Here is a 20,054-nt window from a genome sequence, read left to right on the forward strand (position 1 = left end):
TTTCGTCCGACTTGATCGTGTTGAAGCGGTTTTGTGTGTCCTTTTTTGAAACGGGTCCGCAGGTAACCAGGCTCGGGTGTGCTCAGTGAAAAAAAATGCGATTAGCCACGATTCATTCATGATTGAGCAAGGGGGGCAATGACCTTTCGACGCGGGGCCAGGTATTGTTTTCCCCCCCCCCCCCCCTCCTGAACAAATACAATCAACATTTACAGACTGCAATTTATGTGTGTGTGTGATAATTAGATTTGATGATTAAAACAAGGTGGGCCAAAAAAAAAAATAATAATAATTTGAGCAGGGGGTAAATCATAACATCAACACGGCACTGTGTAGTATACAAAATATATATATATATATATTTATATGTAATGAAAGCCGACGGCGTTCGTGACGTCACAACCCCACCAAAACGAAGGACTGGGGCGCGCTCGAACCGGAAGCGAGGTGCAATCCTTCGCGGTAAAAGCGGTCCGAGCGCTCAAATATCCGAGGCGCAGTCGTGCTCCGCGCTCTTACTTCGACAGCAGCAAAAGCGGATGCGACTTGACCGACGCCGACCGCGACGCCGCGGATCCGTTCGGTCGGTTGCGAGCACGAAGATGAGCCGCCGGGTCGGATGGTCGCACCTGCCGGGCGCGTGCCCGTGAGCGGGGATGGGGCTGCGCGTGCGCGCCGCTCCTTGAGCTCCGGTCCGGAAGAGTCTTCGTGGCTGAGCCGGATCGCGGCGGAACTGGACGCCCGGCACGCGCGCGTGCCCGAGCGGGAGCTGCGCGCGCTCCTGTTCCGCGCGGCCCGTCCGGAGCCGCGCTTTCCCGCCACGCCGTTCCGGGAGGAGATGCGCGCGGCCGGCGACCACGCGCGTTCCGAGAGGTCGGACGAACGGCGCCGCTTGCCCCGATGCTCGCCCCCGTCCCCGCCGGGAGCCCCCTGCCCGCGCGTCTTCCGCAAGATGGCCGCCCTCGGCCCGCAGGTCAGTGACCGTGAGGATGACGTCACGCGGGCAAATCGCCAAACGCTCTTTGCGCGCCTGCCTCGACCCCCGTCGGTGACCCGGAACCGCTTCACCCCCCCCCCCCCCCCCCCCCAAAAAAAATGGCCCATTGCGAAACGTTGTTCTAAAAGTGCGCGTCGTCGCGACTGAGCCTTTCGGGGACGCTCCGACCTGTTTCCGATCAACCGTTCACCTGCGGAAGGTTACAAACAAACAAAAGTTTTTGGAGCAGTCCTCAACTTTCCCAGTTCCCCCACGTGTTGGGGGGATCAAATTCAAAATGAGAGAATATTTGCAACAAAAAAAAAACCCAACCCAAAATGTCGATGTACATTGTTCCAGTTCCTTTCAAGTATTTGGGGAAAAACAGCCGATTAATTTTAAAGTGTAAAACGTAAGTGGGTCAGTTTGCCTCGTAGACTTCCCCCAAACCCGAGGGAACGTGGACGCGTTCGTCTTTCATTGCTTTCCGCTGTGACGAAACGTCCCCCGATGAATTGAAAACGGGTACGTTCGAAAGGCGCTTGACGATTTATCGCTGATAGGTCAGCAAAAGGCGAGGAGAGAATCGCACTCATCCAGCCCAGAGGTCGCAAACGACGATGGTTTGACGTTATTCCCGTGAAGACGCGCGTGAAGCGTTCGTGCGCACTTAACACCTTCGGGCCATTCGTCTTCAATGACGCGAACGTGCTAGCCTGGTTTCGAAATCTGAGGGCACGAACCCACTCGAACATGGCAGAGTCCAACCCGGAACATCTCTCTGAGCTCTCTTTCTGTCCTCCAGGCGGCGGCGTCCGATTGCCATCGGGGGATCTCGGGGTCCGAGTCTTACCGTCCCAGGCCGGCCCCCTTCTTCAACCGCAGCTTCGAGGCGGCGTACGGAAACCCGTATCGGGCGCCGCCCCTCCACGAGCGGCGCCGCGTCAAGCACGAAAGTCTGGACGACCTCCAGGCGTCCACGTACTTCGGGCCCACCACCGTGAGCGCCGGCGTGGGCGGCCACGGCGGGACGCGGGCAGCGTGGCCCGTCGACACCCTCAGCTTCGACGTGGAGGACGAGCGAGTTCACTCCCGCCGCAACGGCGAGAGCCGCTTCCGTAGCCCCCGGCGGGCGGCGGAGGCGGCCGCGGTGTCGCCTCACCCCGGCGGCCTCGAAGCCGGGGAGTCGGCCCGACGTTTGCGGGCCAGGCGCGCCGACGGCCCGTCTTTCCGCGACGCCTCGGCGAGCGTGGGGAGCCGGGCGGAGGGCGGCGTGAAGAAGGGGCCGGCGGAGACGGCGCGCGCCGCCTGCGAGGCCTCGGACCAGGACCCGAGCTGATCGCCGACGACATCAGCGACATCTTCCGCTTCCTGGATGAGATGAGCGTGTGCGACTCGCTGGGCGCGGCGCCGTCGTCCCGCTACGACAGCGGCCCCTCGCTCGGGTCCGTCTCACCCTGAGAGAAAGATGAGCCGATAAATAGCATATGATGCGTAAAGTCGTTCCACTTTTGTGTGTGAGTCACATTTGTCCGCTAGAATCCGGGCACCCAATGAGTCCGGTTCAAAGTCGTGCAGTCGCTCCTCTTGTGGGCCTCGAGCCGGCCGGCGTCGCTTCTGGCTGTCTGCGAGAACGGCTTCTGATTTATTTCGTGCCATTACTAGTGAGGCAAAACAACTAGCGGGCATTTTGGTGTTACTAGTAGGCTCCGGGAAGCTGCGTGACATAAGCCTGCTAGTTGGGCATAGTCGTGTGTAGGGTAGCACAGTAGTTTACTAGTTCGGTACATTGGTTTGTTGTGTAATCGTCGTGACGCAGTCATTCTACTAGTGCGCCGAATTGTTTTACTCGTAAGGACAAAGAGCGTTGTAGTCCGTGGACATCGAGTATGTGGAATACACGCGCTAGTAACGTTTCGCCGTCGACGGCCAAGGAACATAAGCGAAAGAGCCTAACCGATTTCCCACCGCAGGTCCGACAGCGGCGACAGTTTGCCGGAGCGCGCCACGGTCCGGCTGGCCCGCTCGCAGCCGGACCGCCTCCTGCGCTCGCTGGACAGCGCCGACGGCGAGCTGAGGGTGAGCGTCGGCGAGCTGGTGGCCAGGATGGGCGACATCGAGAAGAAGTTGGAGTCGCTGTCGGGCGTCCGCGGCGAGATCTCGCAGGTCCTCCGTAAACTCAACAAGCTGGACCAGAAGATCCGGGAGCCGGACGCCGCAGGTGAGGCGCCGTCTCTTCGCCGCTCCTCCACGTCGGAACTTGCGTCGCGTCGATTTTCCAACTCACTTAGCCGTTCTAAACATGCGCGGCCGGTTGATTGAAGTCTCTAAATTGAATTGCCCGTAGGTGTGAATGTGAGTGCGAATGCTTGTTTGCGTCTATGTGCCCTGCGATTGGCTGGCGACCAGTTCGGGGTGTAGCCCGCCTCTCGCCCGAAGATAGTTGGGAGAGGCTCCAGCACGCGTGACCCTTGTGAGGTACAGAAAATGGATGGATGGATGGATGTCAAAAACAAGGAATTTGTCTCCGGTCGTTGGAGCGACAACCGACAGTCAATTGACGGAGAATATTTTGGAGACGTAAAACGTGGGCACGAACGCGAATTTGGGTGAAGATCGGCCGGCGGGTTTGGACGTTGGCCTCGTCCGTCACACATCGTCAAGGGCGGAAACGCTTTGTGAACTTTCGGAACTCTATTGGAACGTCTTCCGGGCGTTTGCGGTTTAATGAATGTGCGAAGCGCTTCCTCACCGTCGCTGACGTGGAAACGTGTCGATGAAATCAGAAACACCGGACCGATTGTTCTGATATTTGCAGACGTGGGCATAGATAGGAAGGTACTTGTAAATTTCGGTGAAGATCGGTCGCAGTTTTGGGACGCACAGTCACTAGTCAGTTTCACAGTCACTATTTTCACTCATTGTTGTATAAAACAAACAAAAATATGTTATAAATATATAATCATGAACTTAGAACTTGATGGCTGCAACACGTTCCCAAAAAGCTGGGACAGGGTCATGCTTACCACTGTGTTACATCACCTTCCCACTCTCGCTCGATGTACAGCTTCAGCCGTTCAACGGTCCGGGGTCTCCGTTGTCGTAGTTTACGCTTCCTAATGCGCCGCACGTTTTCAATGGGAGGCAGGCCAGTCCAGTACCCGCACTCGTTTACGACGGAAGCCACGCTGTTGAACGCTGGTTTGGCATCGTCTTGCTGAAATAAGCAGGGGCGTCCGTGAAAAAGTCGTCGCTTGGATGGCAGCGTATGTTTCTCCAAAACCTGTACGTAGCTTTCAGCGTGAACGGCGCCTTCACAGACGTGTAAGTTACCCATGCCATTGGCACTAACACGGCCCCGTACCATCACAGACGCTGGCTTTTGAACTTTGCGTCCGTAACAGTCCGGATGGTTCTTTTCCTCTTTGGCCCGGAGGAGGACACGACGTCCACAATTTCCAAACACAATTTGAAATGCGGACTCGTCGGACCACAGAACACGTTTCCGCTTTGCGTCGGTCCGTCTTAGAGGAGCTCGGGCCCAGAGAAGCCGGCGGCGTTTCTGGGTGTTGTCGATAAACGGCTTTGGCTTTGCATAGTCGAGTTTCAAGTGGCACTTCCGGATGTAGCGCGCAACTGTCGTTACTGACATTGGTTTTCTGAAGTGCTCCTGAGCCCACGCGGTGATATCCTTTACTCATCGATGTCGGTTTTTGATGCAGCGCCGCCTGAGGGATCGGCGGTCACGGGCGTTCAGTGTCGGTTTTCGGCCTCGCCGCTTCCGTGCAGTGATTTGTCCAGATTCTCTGAACCTTTTGATGACGATATGGACCGTAGATGATGAAATCCCTCAATCGCTTGCAATTGTACGTTGTGGAACATTGTCCTTAAACTGTTGGACTATTTTCTCACGTACTTGTTGTGAATGACTGAGCAATTCAGGGAAACTCCTTTTCTACCCAATCGTGGGACCCGCCTGTTCCCAATGAGCCCGTTCACCTGCGGGATGTTCCAAACACGTGTTTGATGAACATTCCTCAACTTTCTCAATCTTTTTTGGAACGTGTTGCAGCCATCGAATTCAAACTTCATGATGATTTGCTCAAAACAACCAAGTTGATCAGTTGGAACATGAACTATCTGGTCTTTGTCGTGTATTCAATGAAATATAGGTCGAACATGATTTGCAAATCATTGCATTCTGTTTTTAGTTGTTTACCACAACGTCCCAACTTCCTTGGAATCGGGGTTGTATGTTCCTTGGCTCCATAAAGGTTGGAAATTCGCTGCTCTAAGTCAGGTCATGTCGTCTAATCAGTCAGGTCAAACCAACATTTCAACATGACAGAAATAATGAGTGCTAACTTCCTGTCATAAAATTACTTCATCTTTAATGAAATGACTTCACCCACACCGAAACTTTAGAGCACGATTCGAAGTATGACAAAGCCCATCAGCATAGAATTGTAAATATCGGGCCGATGAAATCGGTATGAAGTCTAGTCCTTTCAAACCCACAACCGGCACATACCCCGTCGACAATGACTTCTGACTTCCTGCCTCTCCCAGACGGCGGCGCTAGGCACCGGGACGCGCCCGAGTCCTCCCCGCCGGAAGGCTCGCGCGGGGCCGCCGCCTCGCCGCACGCCTTCCGCTGCCGCACGCTCCCCGCCGCCGACGGTCCGAGGGCGGAGGCGCCGAAGAAGACCGGGTTCACCCGGAGGTCGTCGCGCTCGCTCGACGACGACGCGGGCGCCGCGTCCCCGCCGCCCGGGAACTGGAGGACGCGGTCGTACTTGTGCCGTCGCGCCGACGACAACACGGGAGACGGAATGTGTCGCGCCAATCAGGTACGCTAGCAAAGATATTTGACACTTTGATGAAGATGGAGTTCGATGGAGTTCGTGTCAGTAATGAGCAACTCTCATTTTGGAAACGCCGCAGGAGCCGTTTGCTTCTCAAACTGCGACACATTCGCACAAATGCACACTGTGATCGATACTTTGTGGGCGCAGGCATCGGCGCGGGCGCGTCAATACGACTTCCCCCCGACGCCGCGCCCCCCCAAGGCGGCCGCCGCGTCGTACGTGCCGGACCGCCGCTCGAGGCCGCCGCCGCACGCCGACGGAAGCCCGCTCTATTCCAACGTGCCATCTCGGAAGGCGGAGCGGTACAAACCCAAAGCGGGAGACGACGCCATCGACGTACAGGTACGACGAGCCGTGCCGTGTACGCTCCGGTCGTACTACGACAACACCATCGACGTGCAGCGCGGCAACGATGATTGCGGCGAAAATCATACATTCGGCCTTCGCTCTCGAGCTGTAGGATCGCGTTTGCGTGAGTGTGTTGCTTTAGTGTGTTTGTGTGTGTGCCCCCGTCTGTGTTGCTTAAGTATGTGCGTGCGCGCGCATGTGTGTCCACATCAAACCAACTTTCAAGTCAGGTTTTACGGCAGCTTCGGGTTTCAAAGTGAGGTTTCAAGCTCGGTGTGTGTGTGTGTGTGTGTGTGTGTTTTTGTGTAGGCAGAGTGTGTGCCTGCAAGTAGCAAGCTCGCCTTCTGGTTGGAGGACGTTTACACGCCGGGATACGATTCGCTGCTAAAGCGTCGGGAGGCCGACTTCCGCAGAGCCAAAGCGTGCAAGATGGCCGCTCTGATCGCCGCCACGTTCAGCGTCATCCTGGTCATCGTGGTGCCCATCTGCACCATGAAGACGTGAGCTAGCCCGTGCTACCAGGAAGTAGTCATCTACTTCACAAAGACGTGAGCTAGCCGGCTAGCTGATGCTTACAGGGAGTAGCCGGCTGCACCATGAAGACATTAGCTAGCTGATGCTTACAGGGAGTAGCCGGCTGCACCATGAAAACGTGAGCTAGCTAATGCTAATAGGAAGTAGCTAGCTACACCGCAAAGATGTGAGCTAGCTAACTAGCTGATGCTAACAGGACAGCTGCACCTTGAAGACATTAGCTAGCTGATGCTAACAGGAAGTAGCTATCCATAGCGTGAAGACGTGAGCTAGCCGGTTAGCTGATGCCAACAGGAAGTCGATTAGCTGTCAATCAAGCACATGTGTAGCAGTGTAGCGTTACACATAGCCTGGGACTCTGATCATGTGGAACATACTGTACTAGACTCCGCCTCTCAGAGGGCCACGTGGAGAGGGTGGCTTCTGATTGGGCGAACCTGAATGTCATATTTACTGCACACGAACGTCCCAATAAGACAACATGACAAGAAAGAAATGTCCGAACCTTCCTATTAACCCTAACAGTTGTTTAAAACCGTAATGATGCCTTGAGACCCCAATTTGAAATCTGCGAGTTTGTGCTTCAAGATAGAATGAAGGATTCGGGTTTTACCAGTGTTTGGAACTTCGCGTCACCTCTCGGGGGGGGGAAGGTATCAATTTTTTTATTTTTGGGGGGTTGGGCGCGTAACGGACGTGTTTGAAGTCCTACTTTCAAAAAGTTATGGATGAGTTTAAATTTTTGCCCCTAATGGTAAAGACAATCAAGCGCGAGATACACAAAGTTTTGGCATTGAAAGGGTGGAAAACATTTGCTTTGCAATCATAACAACTGCTAATAATAATGCAAATAGTCAAATGAATTGATTATTATTATTTTTTTTTTATGTCTATCGATTTAATTGAGCAAATGATATGAAAATGAAGACAGAAGAATTGTACAACGTGACCTTGACGGAATGTTCCACAATAAAAGTTGGTTGTGGCGTTGTCATGACAACAACTCGGCGTCGGCTTCATGATTTCCCGCCATCGGCTCGGCTGACATTTTGCACTCGGGAACGATCGGTCGTCGGTCACGCCGGCCGCCGTCGACCTTTCCAAAGACGCTTTACGACTTTTCGGCCGCACGCGTTGCCGCTTCGCGTTCATTAAACTATTTGACGCGCAAATGTCAACCGGCGCTCGGAGCGCAGCGACGTCAGAACGTTGGCGCGATGGCAACGGCATCGAAGCAACTCCTCCTCAAAACGCCACGCCGCAAAAACATTTGCGGCCGCATCGTTCCACTTTTTGTTTTTGTTTCGATGAAGCTGCGGTCGGCCAGCTGGCCGCGCCGCGTGAACGCTCATCAATTATTCGTGGGCTCGCGCGCCCTCGCCGAAGCCTTCTGTTCCGACTTACCGACAAACTTCTTCGTTGGTGTGGAAGTCCCGGGCCGGGAAATCGCTTGTATTCATTCGTTTCCTTTATTGACCTATCTTTCATTCACTCAGTCACCGGCCGACGTCACGTTTCGGGGAGTTCCACGCAATCGGCAGCCGGCGAATTGACATACGACTTGTAACAGCTGCTGCATATTCATGAGCGCCGAGCCCGCAGGCCATCGAGATGACTGGCATAAAAAAAAAAAAAAAAAACACGGTAAAACCAGCGGACTCGAATTTCAGCCACATATATATATATATATGTCAAGAAATAAAATAAGAATAAATATAGAACCTGTGTAACATTATAGAACCATTGTAGGGTGACTAGAAGGTTCAAATGAAGTCAAAGGAGGCAACATTTGAAGAAAGTAAACATTGTGTTGTGGATTCAAGTGACAGCTAATGAAAAGAAACACGGGACGTCCTGGAATTTGTGGAACTCTCTCTTTTCCGTCGCATCCTGTTCGAAGCTTAAAGATGAGGTAGGAGGTCAAAGGTCCTATTAACCCATCTTTTTGGTCTTGTGTTGATTGACACTTGAGGCCAGATAGTTGAGGTAGTTGAGGTCGAGGGTCACGTTGCCGCGGGTTCTACGCGTGGCTCGGCCCACCGGCGCTCTTTTCAAGTCAACTTTGTCCTTTTTCACTCGCGACCTGTAAACCGCTGACGACTCGTCCTTTTTAGCTCGCACTTTGTTAACCCGTGACGGCTCGTTTTTAACTCGTGACGCGTAAACCCGCGACGACTCCTCCGTTTTAAGTCGCGCCGCCTTAACTTGTGACCACTCATCATTTGTAACTCGCAGTAACTTGTTCACGCGTGACCACTCATCATTTGTAACTCGCAACGGCTTGTTAACCAGTGACGTGTTGTTGTGTTTAACGCGTGACTTGTTAACGCGTGACGGCACGTGAGCGTGTGTCGTCTTGGCGACTCGTGCCGATCTGTCGTTCGGTCGGGGCGACTGGTGAACTCGCGATGATTTGTCATTTTTAACTCGTGGCAACCCGTCGTGAACCCGTTCTCTTTTGTCATTGTTAACTGGCGACGACGGGTGGTTATTAACTCCTGAGGACTCGTGGTTAACTTGTGATGATCGGTCATTAACTGCCGACGACTGGTTAACCCGGGAGAACTGGTTCTCATTAACTCGTGACAAATCGCTCATTGGCGTTGATTGGTTAAGTCGTGACGAGCCACGGTCATGAACCGCAGATGACCCGTCCTGGTCATGTTGCGGCGACTTGCCAGGTCCAGAACGAAGGACCCGGTCCAGGTGTGTTCGAACCTTTACGGGGGGGCTGCCTTGATGAAGGGGAATGTGGTCCGGTTGCGGAACGATTCGGTTCATTCGGAAGAAGAGACAGATTTTTATCCACCAGGTCTTCGCTGACCGGACCTTCGGCCCTCGTCCAGGAGGACCTACACTCGGTGGAAGTGGATCAGGCCTCCTGTCGGTCGTGCAGAATTGAAAGCAACTCTGCCACCAGGCCTTCGACTTGGCATCCGGACCCTGACCAGGAGGCTCGTCATCTCTAGGATCAGAACTTGGTGGAGGAACTGAATTGTCTGTCCTTTTGGTGCCGAGGAAACGACAGAACCTTTGACGCCAGTTCCTTGGCTTGACTGTTTGACCTAGGTCCTCGTTCTGGAAGTTACTTGCTGGACAGAACTTCATTTTATCAAAGCTGTCAGTCACACTGAAAGAACACAAAAATCAGTCCATCAATCGGTGAGTCAATATACCTTCTTGTAATATTTGCAAAAAATGGGCCGTGGCAAAATGCAAGTGATGACCGATGAACTGAAAACATGACAAAAAGTGCTTGTGTTTGGGATTGCACAGTATGGTAGAATGAACTAATGTGAACCCACAGTAGTTGGTGGAACTGGAGGAGTTCCAGTTAGACCAGTGAGTTCCTTTTAAGGGAATATCTCCACTCACGCTTCCAAGAATCAGTGGACTTATTGGAAACGTTTGTGTCCTGGGCGCTTCGAAAAGTCTTTCGCTAGGTTGACATGCAGACCTTCGTTCTATTCCGTGGCGTGATCTTTAGATCATGTGGCACGATCTATTGCGAGCTGGTGTTGACACGGACCGCTGCGTTTAAACCGAACGGCCGCTTTACAGACAACTTCGCCGACTTTGAAATCCGCCATCGCCCCGGGCACCCACACGCTAGCGCCCCGTCGCGACGACCCCGCGAGGCCGGGGATCGAGAGGACCCGTACGACACCGCCGCGTCCCCAGCGTGACGGACCGGTGGAGCGATTCTACCGCACCTTGGCCAAAAGCTCGCCTTCCGAGCCGGCTGCCAACAGTGAGACTGGGACCTTCACCGCACCCGGTCCTCTGGGCGTATCAGACAGCCATCCGGGAGTTAACAAAATGAACCCCTGGACACAACAAGGACAAGCATTCAGGACAGAGGTAGCGGGGACCCGGCTGTACAACTGAAGTGTGGTGGGCGTGGCTATGGACATTCTCAACATCTACGGGAACAGAGTGCAAGTGAGGGGAATACCAGGAAGTTTGCATACTTGAGAGCAATGAGTGAGTGGCTCCACCCAAGCAAATAAGGACCAGGGGAGTCTTTCTGCAGACACTTGCCAATCCTGGCCAGAATACAAAGAACCACGGTGGCAGCTGGGGGGGAAAAAAAAAAAAAAAAAAAAAAAAAACTCCACTGTAGCACAGTAAAACTGTTCCGGCACAAAAATGGAGCGATTCTCCTGTTCGGGACTCGTCCGGAGCCAGAGGTGCAGGGCGAACCCGGCCTGGGCTCCTTTTGCAGGCTGCGAGATCAGCACAGGGAAGTGCACGACGCCGACAGCCGCTGTCAAGGGGAGGACTTTGTCGCTGGCCCACAGGTGTGGGTCTGCAGTCCGGTCAGAAAGAGAGGTCTGTCCCCCAAGTTTGTTTTAAAGCCAGCGTACGGGACCGGGTCCCGGTGGCGACTTACTACGAGCTGCCGGTCTTGTGGTCGCGCAAGTGGGTCATGGTGAGAAAGGGGTGTTTGAGCGCAGCCTCGGGGGTGATCCTGCGTTTGGGGTCCATCTGGAGAAGACACTTGAGGAGGTCCACAAAAGCCTCGCGATCCTCCAACTCCACTGGCTCGCTTACCTCCGGCTTGAGCTGCAGCGGATTCAGATGACCACCGTTAGCTTTTGCATTTGCAGAAGATGGGGAATCATCTTAGTTAGCATTAGCATGTTGCTGGTAGAAAAATGCCGACTTACTTTGACCAGGTCATCCAAACACGTGAAGGACCACGGCAGCGAATCGGGAGCAACTCCGGCTTTGTCCTGGTACTCCCTCTCGGTCTACAAACAAGTCTGGCGCTTGGGTTTCACTCAGCCAAATGCATTCATTTTGATTTATCAAGTCAGCGGCGCCGTGACTCGACAAATTTAGTCCGGGCACGACGGCATTTTGTGTCAGACTACTGCCGCAAAACGTCGATGGACTCGGTCGGCCCTTGTCGAACGCGCCGTGCGGTCAACGTTGCGAAAGAGATGTTCTGGCTCAACTGGTCTTTTGCCTTTTTTTTTTTTTTTTTTTTTAAATAAAGGTTCAACGAAATAACGACCGGTATGAGCGAGCCATCTGTTAGCGAAGAAGGCAATTACTGCTGTTGACTTGCTAAACCAGCTCGCGGGTTGCACTTTGTTTTTTTGGGGGGGGGGGGGGTGGAAATTGCTTCGTACAAAATCGACTAGCGGCTAGCTGGTGTCGTGGACTCGGCGGCTGGCCCGATTCTGGGTTCCCTTTGCACAAATGGCGATCGATTGAAAGTGAACAACGTTACGCGACGACGTGAGACCTCACCATGAGCCGCCATTTGGGATGATCTCCGTCGTTGTCTCTGTCGCTCCTCTTGAAATACTTGTGAGCGATGTCGCTGGCGTTCAGTAGATGATCGGGAATGCGACCCACCACCTCGATCATGCTCCGCAACTGGAAACGCCGCAGGTGGGTCAAACCCCAAACATGAAGATGAAGATTTGTTGTTGCCGGCGCTTTGAAAACTACCAAACCGCGAACTCCTTCGAAGCTGCCGCCCCCGCGACCCGACTCCGGGCAACTGGACGAAAGCGGACGGACGCGTGCGTGCGATACATTTCCCGAGGAAAGCTTCAACAAAAAGAGTTCAAGATGACCTACCATGTTGTAGTTGGAGTTGGCCAAGAAGAGGTAGTTTCCCAGGTACAAAAAGGACAAGACGCATCCCAGAGACCACATGTCGATGGCCTCGGAGAAGGGAAGACCGAGGGCCACTTCCGGTGCCCTGTCGGGGGTGGAGTCGCACGATCGGTCGGAGAACTGAACAATCGGTAGCAGAATCACAAGACTCGCGAAGAACTTGCAGGATACGAGGCACGAGCAGGTTGTCCCAGAGAACGGCGCCTGGTCCCAACCGACCCGAACCTGAGAGAGGATTCGGCCCCCCGATTTTAGCGCCTTCTCGACGCCGATCGCGCGTGTGAAGTCGGGCTCCAACTACAGCGAATTAGAGCCATTTCAATTACAACGATTTCTTCTCCACTTTGTTGGAGCTGCGCTTGTTGTTTTTTTTTTTTTTTTTTTTTTTTTTTTTTAAAAGTGCTCTTCCAAAGCAACTCACTAAGTCTGCTTCCAATAAACAAGGCCCAAAAAAACAAAAGCCTCCCTTGCGCCGGAGCGTCCAGCTCCAGTAACATGCCTACTCAAAGATCTCATATCTGGGTTCTGAAATCCTGATCTCGTGATATCCAGAGCAGATTTCAAAGTTCTTTGACAAAAACTTCCAGGTTAGGGACAAAAGGGTTGAAGAAATACTGATAATTCTGACCCAGATTCCATTTTTGGGAAATATTCGCCCCTGGTGGTTCGACAGCAATCCAGAGGAGATTTCCCAGAAGATACCCGTCCTTGTTCAGAGGACACTACCTAACCCTGTAGGCCAGAATGCGGTCCTAAAAACAGATCCCAGTGCAGAAGATATTTTCGAGCTAGCGCATTGGATTCGGTCAAGCCCCGAGCCAACCTTGGACTCTGGCCGTCCAGGGCCATTGGATTTCGAAGGAGAGTTCTTCGCAGTCCTTGTCGTCGTCGAGGCCTACGCGGACGGCACACCGAAAAGATTTGCTCTACACACCTGTTGCCCATGGGCTGCAGGGCCACGCCGTAACTTTGGTGCGCTTCCGAGGTGGTGATGGACAGTCCGAAGTCGATCAGCTTGACCCGGAAGGGCGTCGCGCTGTGGTTGACCAGCATGATGTTGTCTGACTTGAGGTCCGTGTGGATCACGCCGATGCTCTTCAGGGCGTCGAAAGCCGTCAGGAGCTAAAAAACACGGCAGACGTTGATTGACAGGCGAGCCGAGCTCACTTCAACGTAGTTCCTTTGCGCCGACATACCACAAGAGGGCGGCAAAGCGCCAGGGCTGGGCGACTCGGCCCTGCGCCCCAAAATCGGAGTTTTGATTTGAATTGATCTTTTCCCCTTCAATAAAAAGTCAAAGCTACCGGCAACGACATTGTTCAAATCTCGGGGAAAGTTTTCAACATTCTTTTTTTTTTTTTTTTTTTTTTTTTTATAAAACATTTTGAGTGACAAAAAATGTTTTGTAAATCTGACCGACCAATGAAAGAAATGTTTAGAAAATTTCAATGAATTATAAAATCAAATCAAATCAATCAAGTATATGAAATCAGGCTTCAGAATGGTCACAAATTGAGACGGTTCTCTCGGCTTTCGGCCGCGACCGCAAAAAACAAAACAAAAAACGCCCGACGGAACTTCCAGCTGACAGTCGCCGTGTGAGTGCGCAGGGCAGAGTCGCTGTTGCCCCACCCCAAAAATCTGAGATGGTGAAAGAGTTGAACGACAATCTTCTGTTGTTCACTGAAAAACTGTTGGGTTTGGGTTTGTTCACCTTCATTAGGGGCTGAATCGGGATTGTTTTGGGAACGTAAAGTCGAGTTTGTACTCCCGAGTCCTCGACTTGTCAAGTTAAGTCTGACTGGAGTCCATTCACGTGGTCGGCGTCTACCTGTTGTGCGACGGGTCGGATGTCGCCGGGCGAGAAGGTCTTCCATTTCTTGTCGTACACCATGCTGAACAAGCTGGTGTCCAGAAGCTCAAAGACCAGACACGGGTGCCCGTTGAAGGCGAAGGTCTCGATGAACTCCACGATGCTCTTCTTGCCCGGGTCCAGCACGCTCACGATCTCCTGCATGTAGACCTGAGGACACCAAATTTAGCTCCCATGGTGGAAATCCACAGGAGGCAAAAGCACTCACACTCTGTCCTCAAGTACAAGACCACAAAAAGTACGAGTGCTGATTCAACTCCTGTCCTTACCTGAAAATAAACGCAGTTGCCAGCGTGATTTATTTTTAGGTTTTTTTTTTGTCGCTTGTGCTGTGTAACGGAAATTGATATTGTGGACCGGGTTTCAGTTTAGTTTAGTTTGAGATACAAGTGATTTGAGCTTCTATCTTTGTTATGGAACAAATGAAACTCCGAAGTCAAAGTACCTCTGTAACTGAAAAAAATCTCCTTAAGTACAGTAACCAAGCACTGGTACTCGTTTACTTCCTACCACTGCAGAGATCTCGTGGTTGAACATCGGGGAACACCCACCTCGTTTTCAAACACCGTGTAGTTCTTGTGGACTTTGAGTGCCACGTCCTTGCCGGTGTTCAAGTTGTTACACTTGAACACGTGGGCGCTGATTCCTCGGTCCAGAAGCTTTTGGATGCGGTAGAAGCTGGTGTTGCTCTTCACGTCGGTGCCTTCCATCTCTGCCAGATCCCGGGAGTCCACCTCAGAAGGACACGTTGAAGGGCACGCTGAAGAACATGCAGAGAACGGAGACTGCGGAAAGGTCAGTCGGAGGGCGTACGGCAGCACGCATGGAAACATGTACACCTATATTGGACGTCAGAACCTAGACCAGAAGGACAGAAACTATCCAGAGGAGACGACAGCGCCGAGGCCGTAGGATAGATAGGCCCTAGCCTGCTGAGTAGGACCTAATCCACAGGATGAAAATTCTAACGTGGACGGTAGAGGAGCGATCGGGGCCCGGTATTTCCAAAAAGTTCTCTCGATCCGAATGATTTGGAATTCATAACCCCATTTTTCCGTTTCCCGGTCGACTTGACTTGGTAGTTTTTCCCAAAGAATCTCAGATAGGCTCAGTTCCATTCTGACACCACAAGGATGAAAGAATCGGATTGATGTTTATTCTGATGTTCTTAAAATTGCCTTCACAGCATGACAGTACGCTCTTAGTCGCATCTTTGAGACAAAAACCCACTTGTGAATTTTCTGTAAAAGCAATTCAAAGTAGCTTGCATTCAAGTGTCTGCTGATGTTTCATTTCAGTCAGACTTAGGGCGTTATTGACCCAAATAATGCTTTACTGATTTTCACCAGTCCCAAGTGTTGCGCTCAAGACCACATGCTCTACGACCAAGACTTGCCTGAGACCAGAACTCACCGAGACCAAGACCAGAAGATGTTTTCCCCTAGCTAGCACAATGGATCAAATCTAGTCCACAGGATACAATCAGTCCAGCAGTCCAGTGAATAGATCTTAGTGCAGGGTACAGCACCAAGACCACTATGTCCAGTATAGTTCTAGTTCTAAGTTTGAGTCCTTCGCCCCACCCGTGATGTTGACACCTGCGCTGCACATTACTGGAGGTCAGGTGCGCATTGTTACCTGTGTCATGTGTGGAGGATTTGGCAAGTATGACAGCGCGGTGGAGGACAACGCGGCAAACTACGGCGCTTCCGGTGGCGAGCGAGCAACATTTGACGGGTTTGTATGAAAAAAGCAACGCGGGAATCTTTGTCAGGGGGGACGGTGAGAAGGTTTCCCTTGTTTCACACGCCTACCATCAAAGTCACGTGATGTCATCAAGGTGGACCCGTGACATGCCCCCGCACTGATGACGTCAGATTCCTCGGTGATGTCGCCCGGACGAGCTACACCCTTGCCGGGCGGAGGTCATGACATCACCTTTGCAGGGTTGGAGCTGTGACATTTTTTGTTGTTGTTTTTTTTGGTATATCCATCCATCCATCCATTTTCTACCGCGTACCCGTTTTTTTTTTTTGTGTGTGTAGAAGTATTTTCCATTTTTTGGAGGACGTGGCCATTTTCCAAGGGTCACGGCTCCGGCAACCTGCGGGAACGTTCTGGAAAGATCGGCGCAATCCGCAAGTGTTTCTTCTTCTTCTTCTTCTTTTGGGATCAGGCCAGATTTCGCGATCGGCGGCCGAACAGAATATTTCTGTGTTGAGATTATCGGAGCACACCACACACACACACACACGTCCTCAGTTGCAGACAAAACTCTTTTAATGACTTCATTTTTTTTTTTTTTTTTTTTTTTTTTTTTAGGCCTCAGATGAAGAAAAAATGTCCAACAATTAGAATTTGATCCGAACCACAGTTCACATGTAAGAATGTCAACATTCAACGATAATAATCAATTCGAGCATGTAAATGTAAACAGAAATGTCATCGGATTTGGGAGAAACATCGTGGATTTGAACGATTACTTTGACTGGCGCACGCACACAAAGCAACAAAACTTCTTGATTATTTCAAAGTACAATAACGGGACCACCAATACCTCACAAACATTCGTCAACTGCCCGCAAAATAATACAAAAAATAAAGTGATTATGACACACTAAATGAGCGTGAATAAGTGTGTGTGCGCGCGCCCGTGTATTTCTGAACATAAGCCAAATACTGAAGTCAACGAATCAAACAACCGACTCTTGATCACGTCTGCAGTCCGAAACCAAACTTGACCTCACCGCTCTCCCAGGAAGTGGGCGATGTCGCAGACAGGAAGTGACGTCACGGCGTCACGGCTTGCCGGCGGCTTTGAGGAAGCGCTGAGACTTTTGTCTGCTCATGCGCCGTTGCTGGTGCGCCGCCCGGGCGTCCGAGATGGACGCCAGCATCCTCTGAGGGTAACCATGGCGACAACGGAATGAGGACGACACTTTCTTTCTGTTTTTGTCTTTTGTAACGACGTTGGCGCTTTCAGTGTCCGGTTAACCTTGTGTCGCGTACAAGAGTGTGCCACCTGGTGTCATCCGTTAATTGTTGGTCGTTTTGTTTTGAGTTTGAATTTTTCACTCGGTTATATTGCAGCCGTTTGCTAAAATCATTTCAGTGCATTTTAAGTTCAATCTTTGCAGATTTATTAACCAAGAAAATCTGAAATATCGCACAGCCAGAGAAGTATTCAGAGCCTTTGCGCATTGAACTCGGGCGCGGTCCATTTCTTTTGATTATTCTGATTGGACTTGACTAGGAAAGCCACGCCCCTGTCCATAGAAGACCTTCTACCATTTAACCCTAACCCTGGCAGAGCATGTGAGAATCAAAAATCAATGATTTTAGCCAATGGCTGCAATATACAACAAAAAACAAAGTGACAACATTTAAGGGGGTCTGAATACTTTGCGTACCCACAAATATTTATACGCGCACACAAACCCGGACACACACACAAAAAGTACCTGTGCTGCGCTTTCATCTCTCAGCTCGATGCTGCGAGTCGATTCGTGAGCCTCTTTTTTGGGAAGTTTCAACATGGGACGCTCCTGGAAGACATGACGACGTTACACGATGACATCGCAGGACGGCGGCCGTGTCTGTCGTGCGTCGTGTTAACTCGTTTGTATCTTTTACACGAAGTACTTTCAGGGGCATCGCATTACATTTTGTGTGTTATCTTGCTGTCTCATACGTTATCGTGGGCAGTTGTGTTGCTGTTGTTTGAAGGGCTACCTTGTTTTGATGTGTAGTGGTCCCTTGTTATTTTGCAGAGTATTTCATGTTGTTTTCAAATGTGCACTGTACTAACATTGTTGTTTTTGTGTTTAGTATTCGTGTGCTTCTTGCGTGACGCTTATTGCGTTATTTTGCGTGTTTTTACCTTGTCGGCAGTGCAGTTTGCGAATGCACACGCAGATATTTACAGACACCCACGTATATGAAGACAAACACTCGAAGACACACACGCCTGACGTGTACACACACACACACACACCCATTTACAGCACTCACTCACAGACACACATGCATACAAACATGGACACACACACGCACTCGCAGATACGCACGCATGCATGCACTCCTTCACGGACACGCGCACACGCCTCGTTGTTGTTGTTAGCGGTGCAGCGTGACCTCGCTTGCACGTGTCGTGTCGTGTGCGTGTTTCCGAGTTGCGGGTGGTGTCGCGTTGTCACCTTGCAGTAGATGTTGAGGCGCGTCCCGCTGACGTCGGGAGCGGCGTAGAAGTTTTCGAACAAACACTCCCAGTCTTTGTTGAAGTGACCCACAAAATCCATCTCCTTCACGCACACAACCCTCCTACGCGACACACTCGTGAGCACACGATCGGAAGTCCGCCGTGCGGGGTTGTGTACCTGTTCGTGACGATGATGTTGGTCTTTCTGTGTCCGGGATAAGGACAGCGATCGCGGAAGACTTCGCCTTCCAGCTGCTTGAGCTCGCAACGCTGTCGCCACGCACGCAAAGTACACAAAGACACACGCACGAACAGACACAAACTCACTCAAACACACACACACACACACACACACACAGACTCACACATTACATTCAGGAAGTTTGTCGTAGTGTCTAAATGAGTTGTGTACTTGTATTGAAGACACAGGCCCACGAACGGACACACACACACACACACACACACAGAGAGCCAGTGTGTTGTTCCTCTGGACACTTTAATGTTCTTCACACAGATGGATGCTAGTAGCTGCACTAGTACAAAAATATCACCACAACACGCAGCTATTTATAACTTTTCTATGAATAATCATTTAAAGAAAGAAAAGAACGTCTGAAGGCAGACAAGCAACAGATGGACGTGTTCAAAAAAAGATGCAGCTTTTTTACTCGCCATCACGCTGCATGTCAGTCAAACACACAAAAAAGAAACGTGTTAGCTTCAGAAGGGGGAGGAGGAAAACATGCAGGGCTTCAACGACTGTCTAAAGGGTTTTAGCCACAGATATGTATAGGTAGATACGACACAGCCATTTTGAGCTCCCCCGCCGACGGCGATGCTAAGCTAAAGGAGGTTCAAGTCGTCAGCGCGTTCCATGTGTCGCGCTGCAAACGGCTGCGGAAGACGCCGGACAAAAAGGAGTCCCCTTCACGCACATTTGTTTTGTTTTCTTTTTCACACATGTTTATTGTTAGCATGCGCGTTGGCATTGACAAAACGGTAAATCAGTTGAGAAATGAGCAAGTTATGATTTACGCTCCATTGGGAACATCGACCTTCCTAACATGGCGGCCACATTGACATGTCAGTTAGCCGGGGCGCCACAGCGCTGGCGTATCTACTCTTCAGATCTATGGCTTTAACTACCGCAATGTCGGTGCTGGTTTTGTTAGCCGCACTATGGTGTTTCCAGTTAGGTGTTAGCATTAAGCTAGCAGAACTACGTTTTGGGTTCACGATTATGTTTTATTGATTTATCATTGTATTTTGTAAATGCGTTGAGGGTTAGGGCAAAGTGTAATGATACGGGACAAACAAGCGGTCACCTGAAAAAGGTCAAAGCCTTGCGACTCATTGAGGTCGTAGGGTCGAATGATTCCGTCTTCTCGGATCAGTCGAACCGGGCGAAGTTTACTCACGTCCTCCGTGGACTCTGCCACTCTGACACACACACACACACACGCACGCACGCACAATACGTACATTTATATGACGCTAAAAGACGACGACATTGACAAGCATTGCGTTTGCGGGTACGCGCACATGGGACTGCAGCGAGCGTCTCACCTGATTTGACTTCTAGGGGCAGCGTGGAACAGGTACACAGTCACGTGACCCAGCAGG

General features: G+C 51.4%; 3 protein-coding genes across 10 annotated transcripts in view; 1 reads left to right on the top strand and 2 right to left on the bottom strand.

The window, feature by feature from the left end:
* Positions 1-226: 226 nt before the first annotated feature.
* On the top strand, positions 227-7,729 carry minar1 (membrane integral NOTCH2 associated receptor 1). Its single transcript, XM_061704738.1, is given in 7 exon segments — positions 227-973; positions 1,782-2,304; positions 2,307-2,421; positions 2,950-3,197; positions 5,546-5,826; positions 5,992-6,186; positions 6,502-7,729. Coding segments are annotated over 7 exon segments (1,911 nt in total). The 5' UTR covers positions 227-619; the 3' UTR covers positions 6,697-7,729.
* A 645-nt stretch (positions 7,730-8,374) lies between these two features.
* Positions 8,375-16,387, bottom strand: LOC133417166 (uncharacterized). Of its 3 annotated transcripts, none has more exons than XM_061704721.1 (8): positions 14,785-16,387; positions 14,192-14,383; positions 13,295-13,482; positions 12,322-12,445; positions 11,986-12,114; positions 11,397-11,480; positions 11,120-11,292; positions 8,375-9,856 (listed from the first exon to the last, which is right to left on the bottom strand). In XM_061704721.1, exons 1-8 carry the CDS (start codon positions 15,064-15,066, stop codon positions 8,659-8,661), a joined length of 2,370 nt encoding a protein of 789 aa, XP_061560705.1. In that variant the 5' UTR covers positions 15,067-16,387; the 3' UTR covers positions 8,375-8,658. The 3 variants fall into 3 exon arrangements, 2 of the variants coding, with proteins under 2 accessions (XP_061560705.1, XP_061560698.1); XR_009770326.1 differs by adding an exon at positions 10,440-10,553 and having other exon boundaries at positions 9,779-9,856; positions 11,986-12,445; XM_061704714.1 differs by having other exon boundaries at positions 11,986-12,445.
* A 146-nt stretch (positions 16,388-16,533) lies between these two features.
* Positions 16,534-20,054, bottom strand: part of vps13c (vacuolar protein sorting 13 homolog C) — a 70,635-nt gene continuing 67,114 nt past the window's right edge. For 5 of the 6 annotated variants that reach the window (XM_061704642.1, XM_061704626.1, XM_061704634.1 and 2 more), the window contains 5 exons: positions 19,757-19,871; positions 18,610-18,701; positions 18,430-18,553; positions 17,695-17,778; positions 16,534-17,133 (listed from right to left, as the gene is read on the bottom strand). In XM_061704642.1, coding sequence (XP_061560626.1) covers positions 17,032-17,133; positions 17,695-17,778; positions 18,430-18,553; positions 18,610-18,701; positions 19,757-19,871 — 517 coding nt within the window. In that variant the 3' untranslated portion in view covers positions 16,534-17,031. Of the gene's footprint in view, positions 17,134-17,694; positions 17,779-18,429; positions 18,554-18,609; positions 18,702-18,722; positions 19,111-19,756; positions 19,872-20,054 lie in introns of those variants that run through there. The other variant, XM_061704659.1, reaches the window with a different exon arrangement.

Source organism: Phycodurus eques, chromosome 2 (genome assembly GCF_024500275.1).
Source record: "Phycodurus eques isolate BA_2022a chromosome 2, UOR_Pequ_1.1, whole genome shotgun sequence".
NCBI lineage: Eukaryota > Metazoa > Chordata > Actinopteri > Syngnathiformes > Syngnathidae > Phycodurus > Phycodurus eques.

Bases quoted from the DNA above. Each gene is read 5' to 3' on its own strand.
- LOC133417166 (XM_061704714.1), bottom strand. From the start codon at position 15,066: ATGTTTCCATGCGTGCTGCCGTACGCCCTCCGACTGACCTTTCCGCAG. The intron at 11,481-11,985 runs GTGAGGTCTCAC...ACTTGTTTGTAG, and splicing joins ATCCCAAATGGCGGCTCATG to ACCGAGAGGGAGTACCAGGA. The intron at 11,293-11,396 runs GTAAGTCGGCAT...AATCCGCTGCAG, and splicing joins GTTTGGATGACCTGGTCAAA to CTCAAGCCGGAGGTAAGCGA.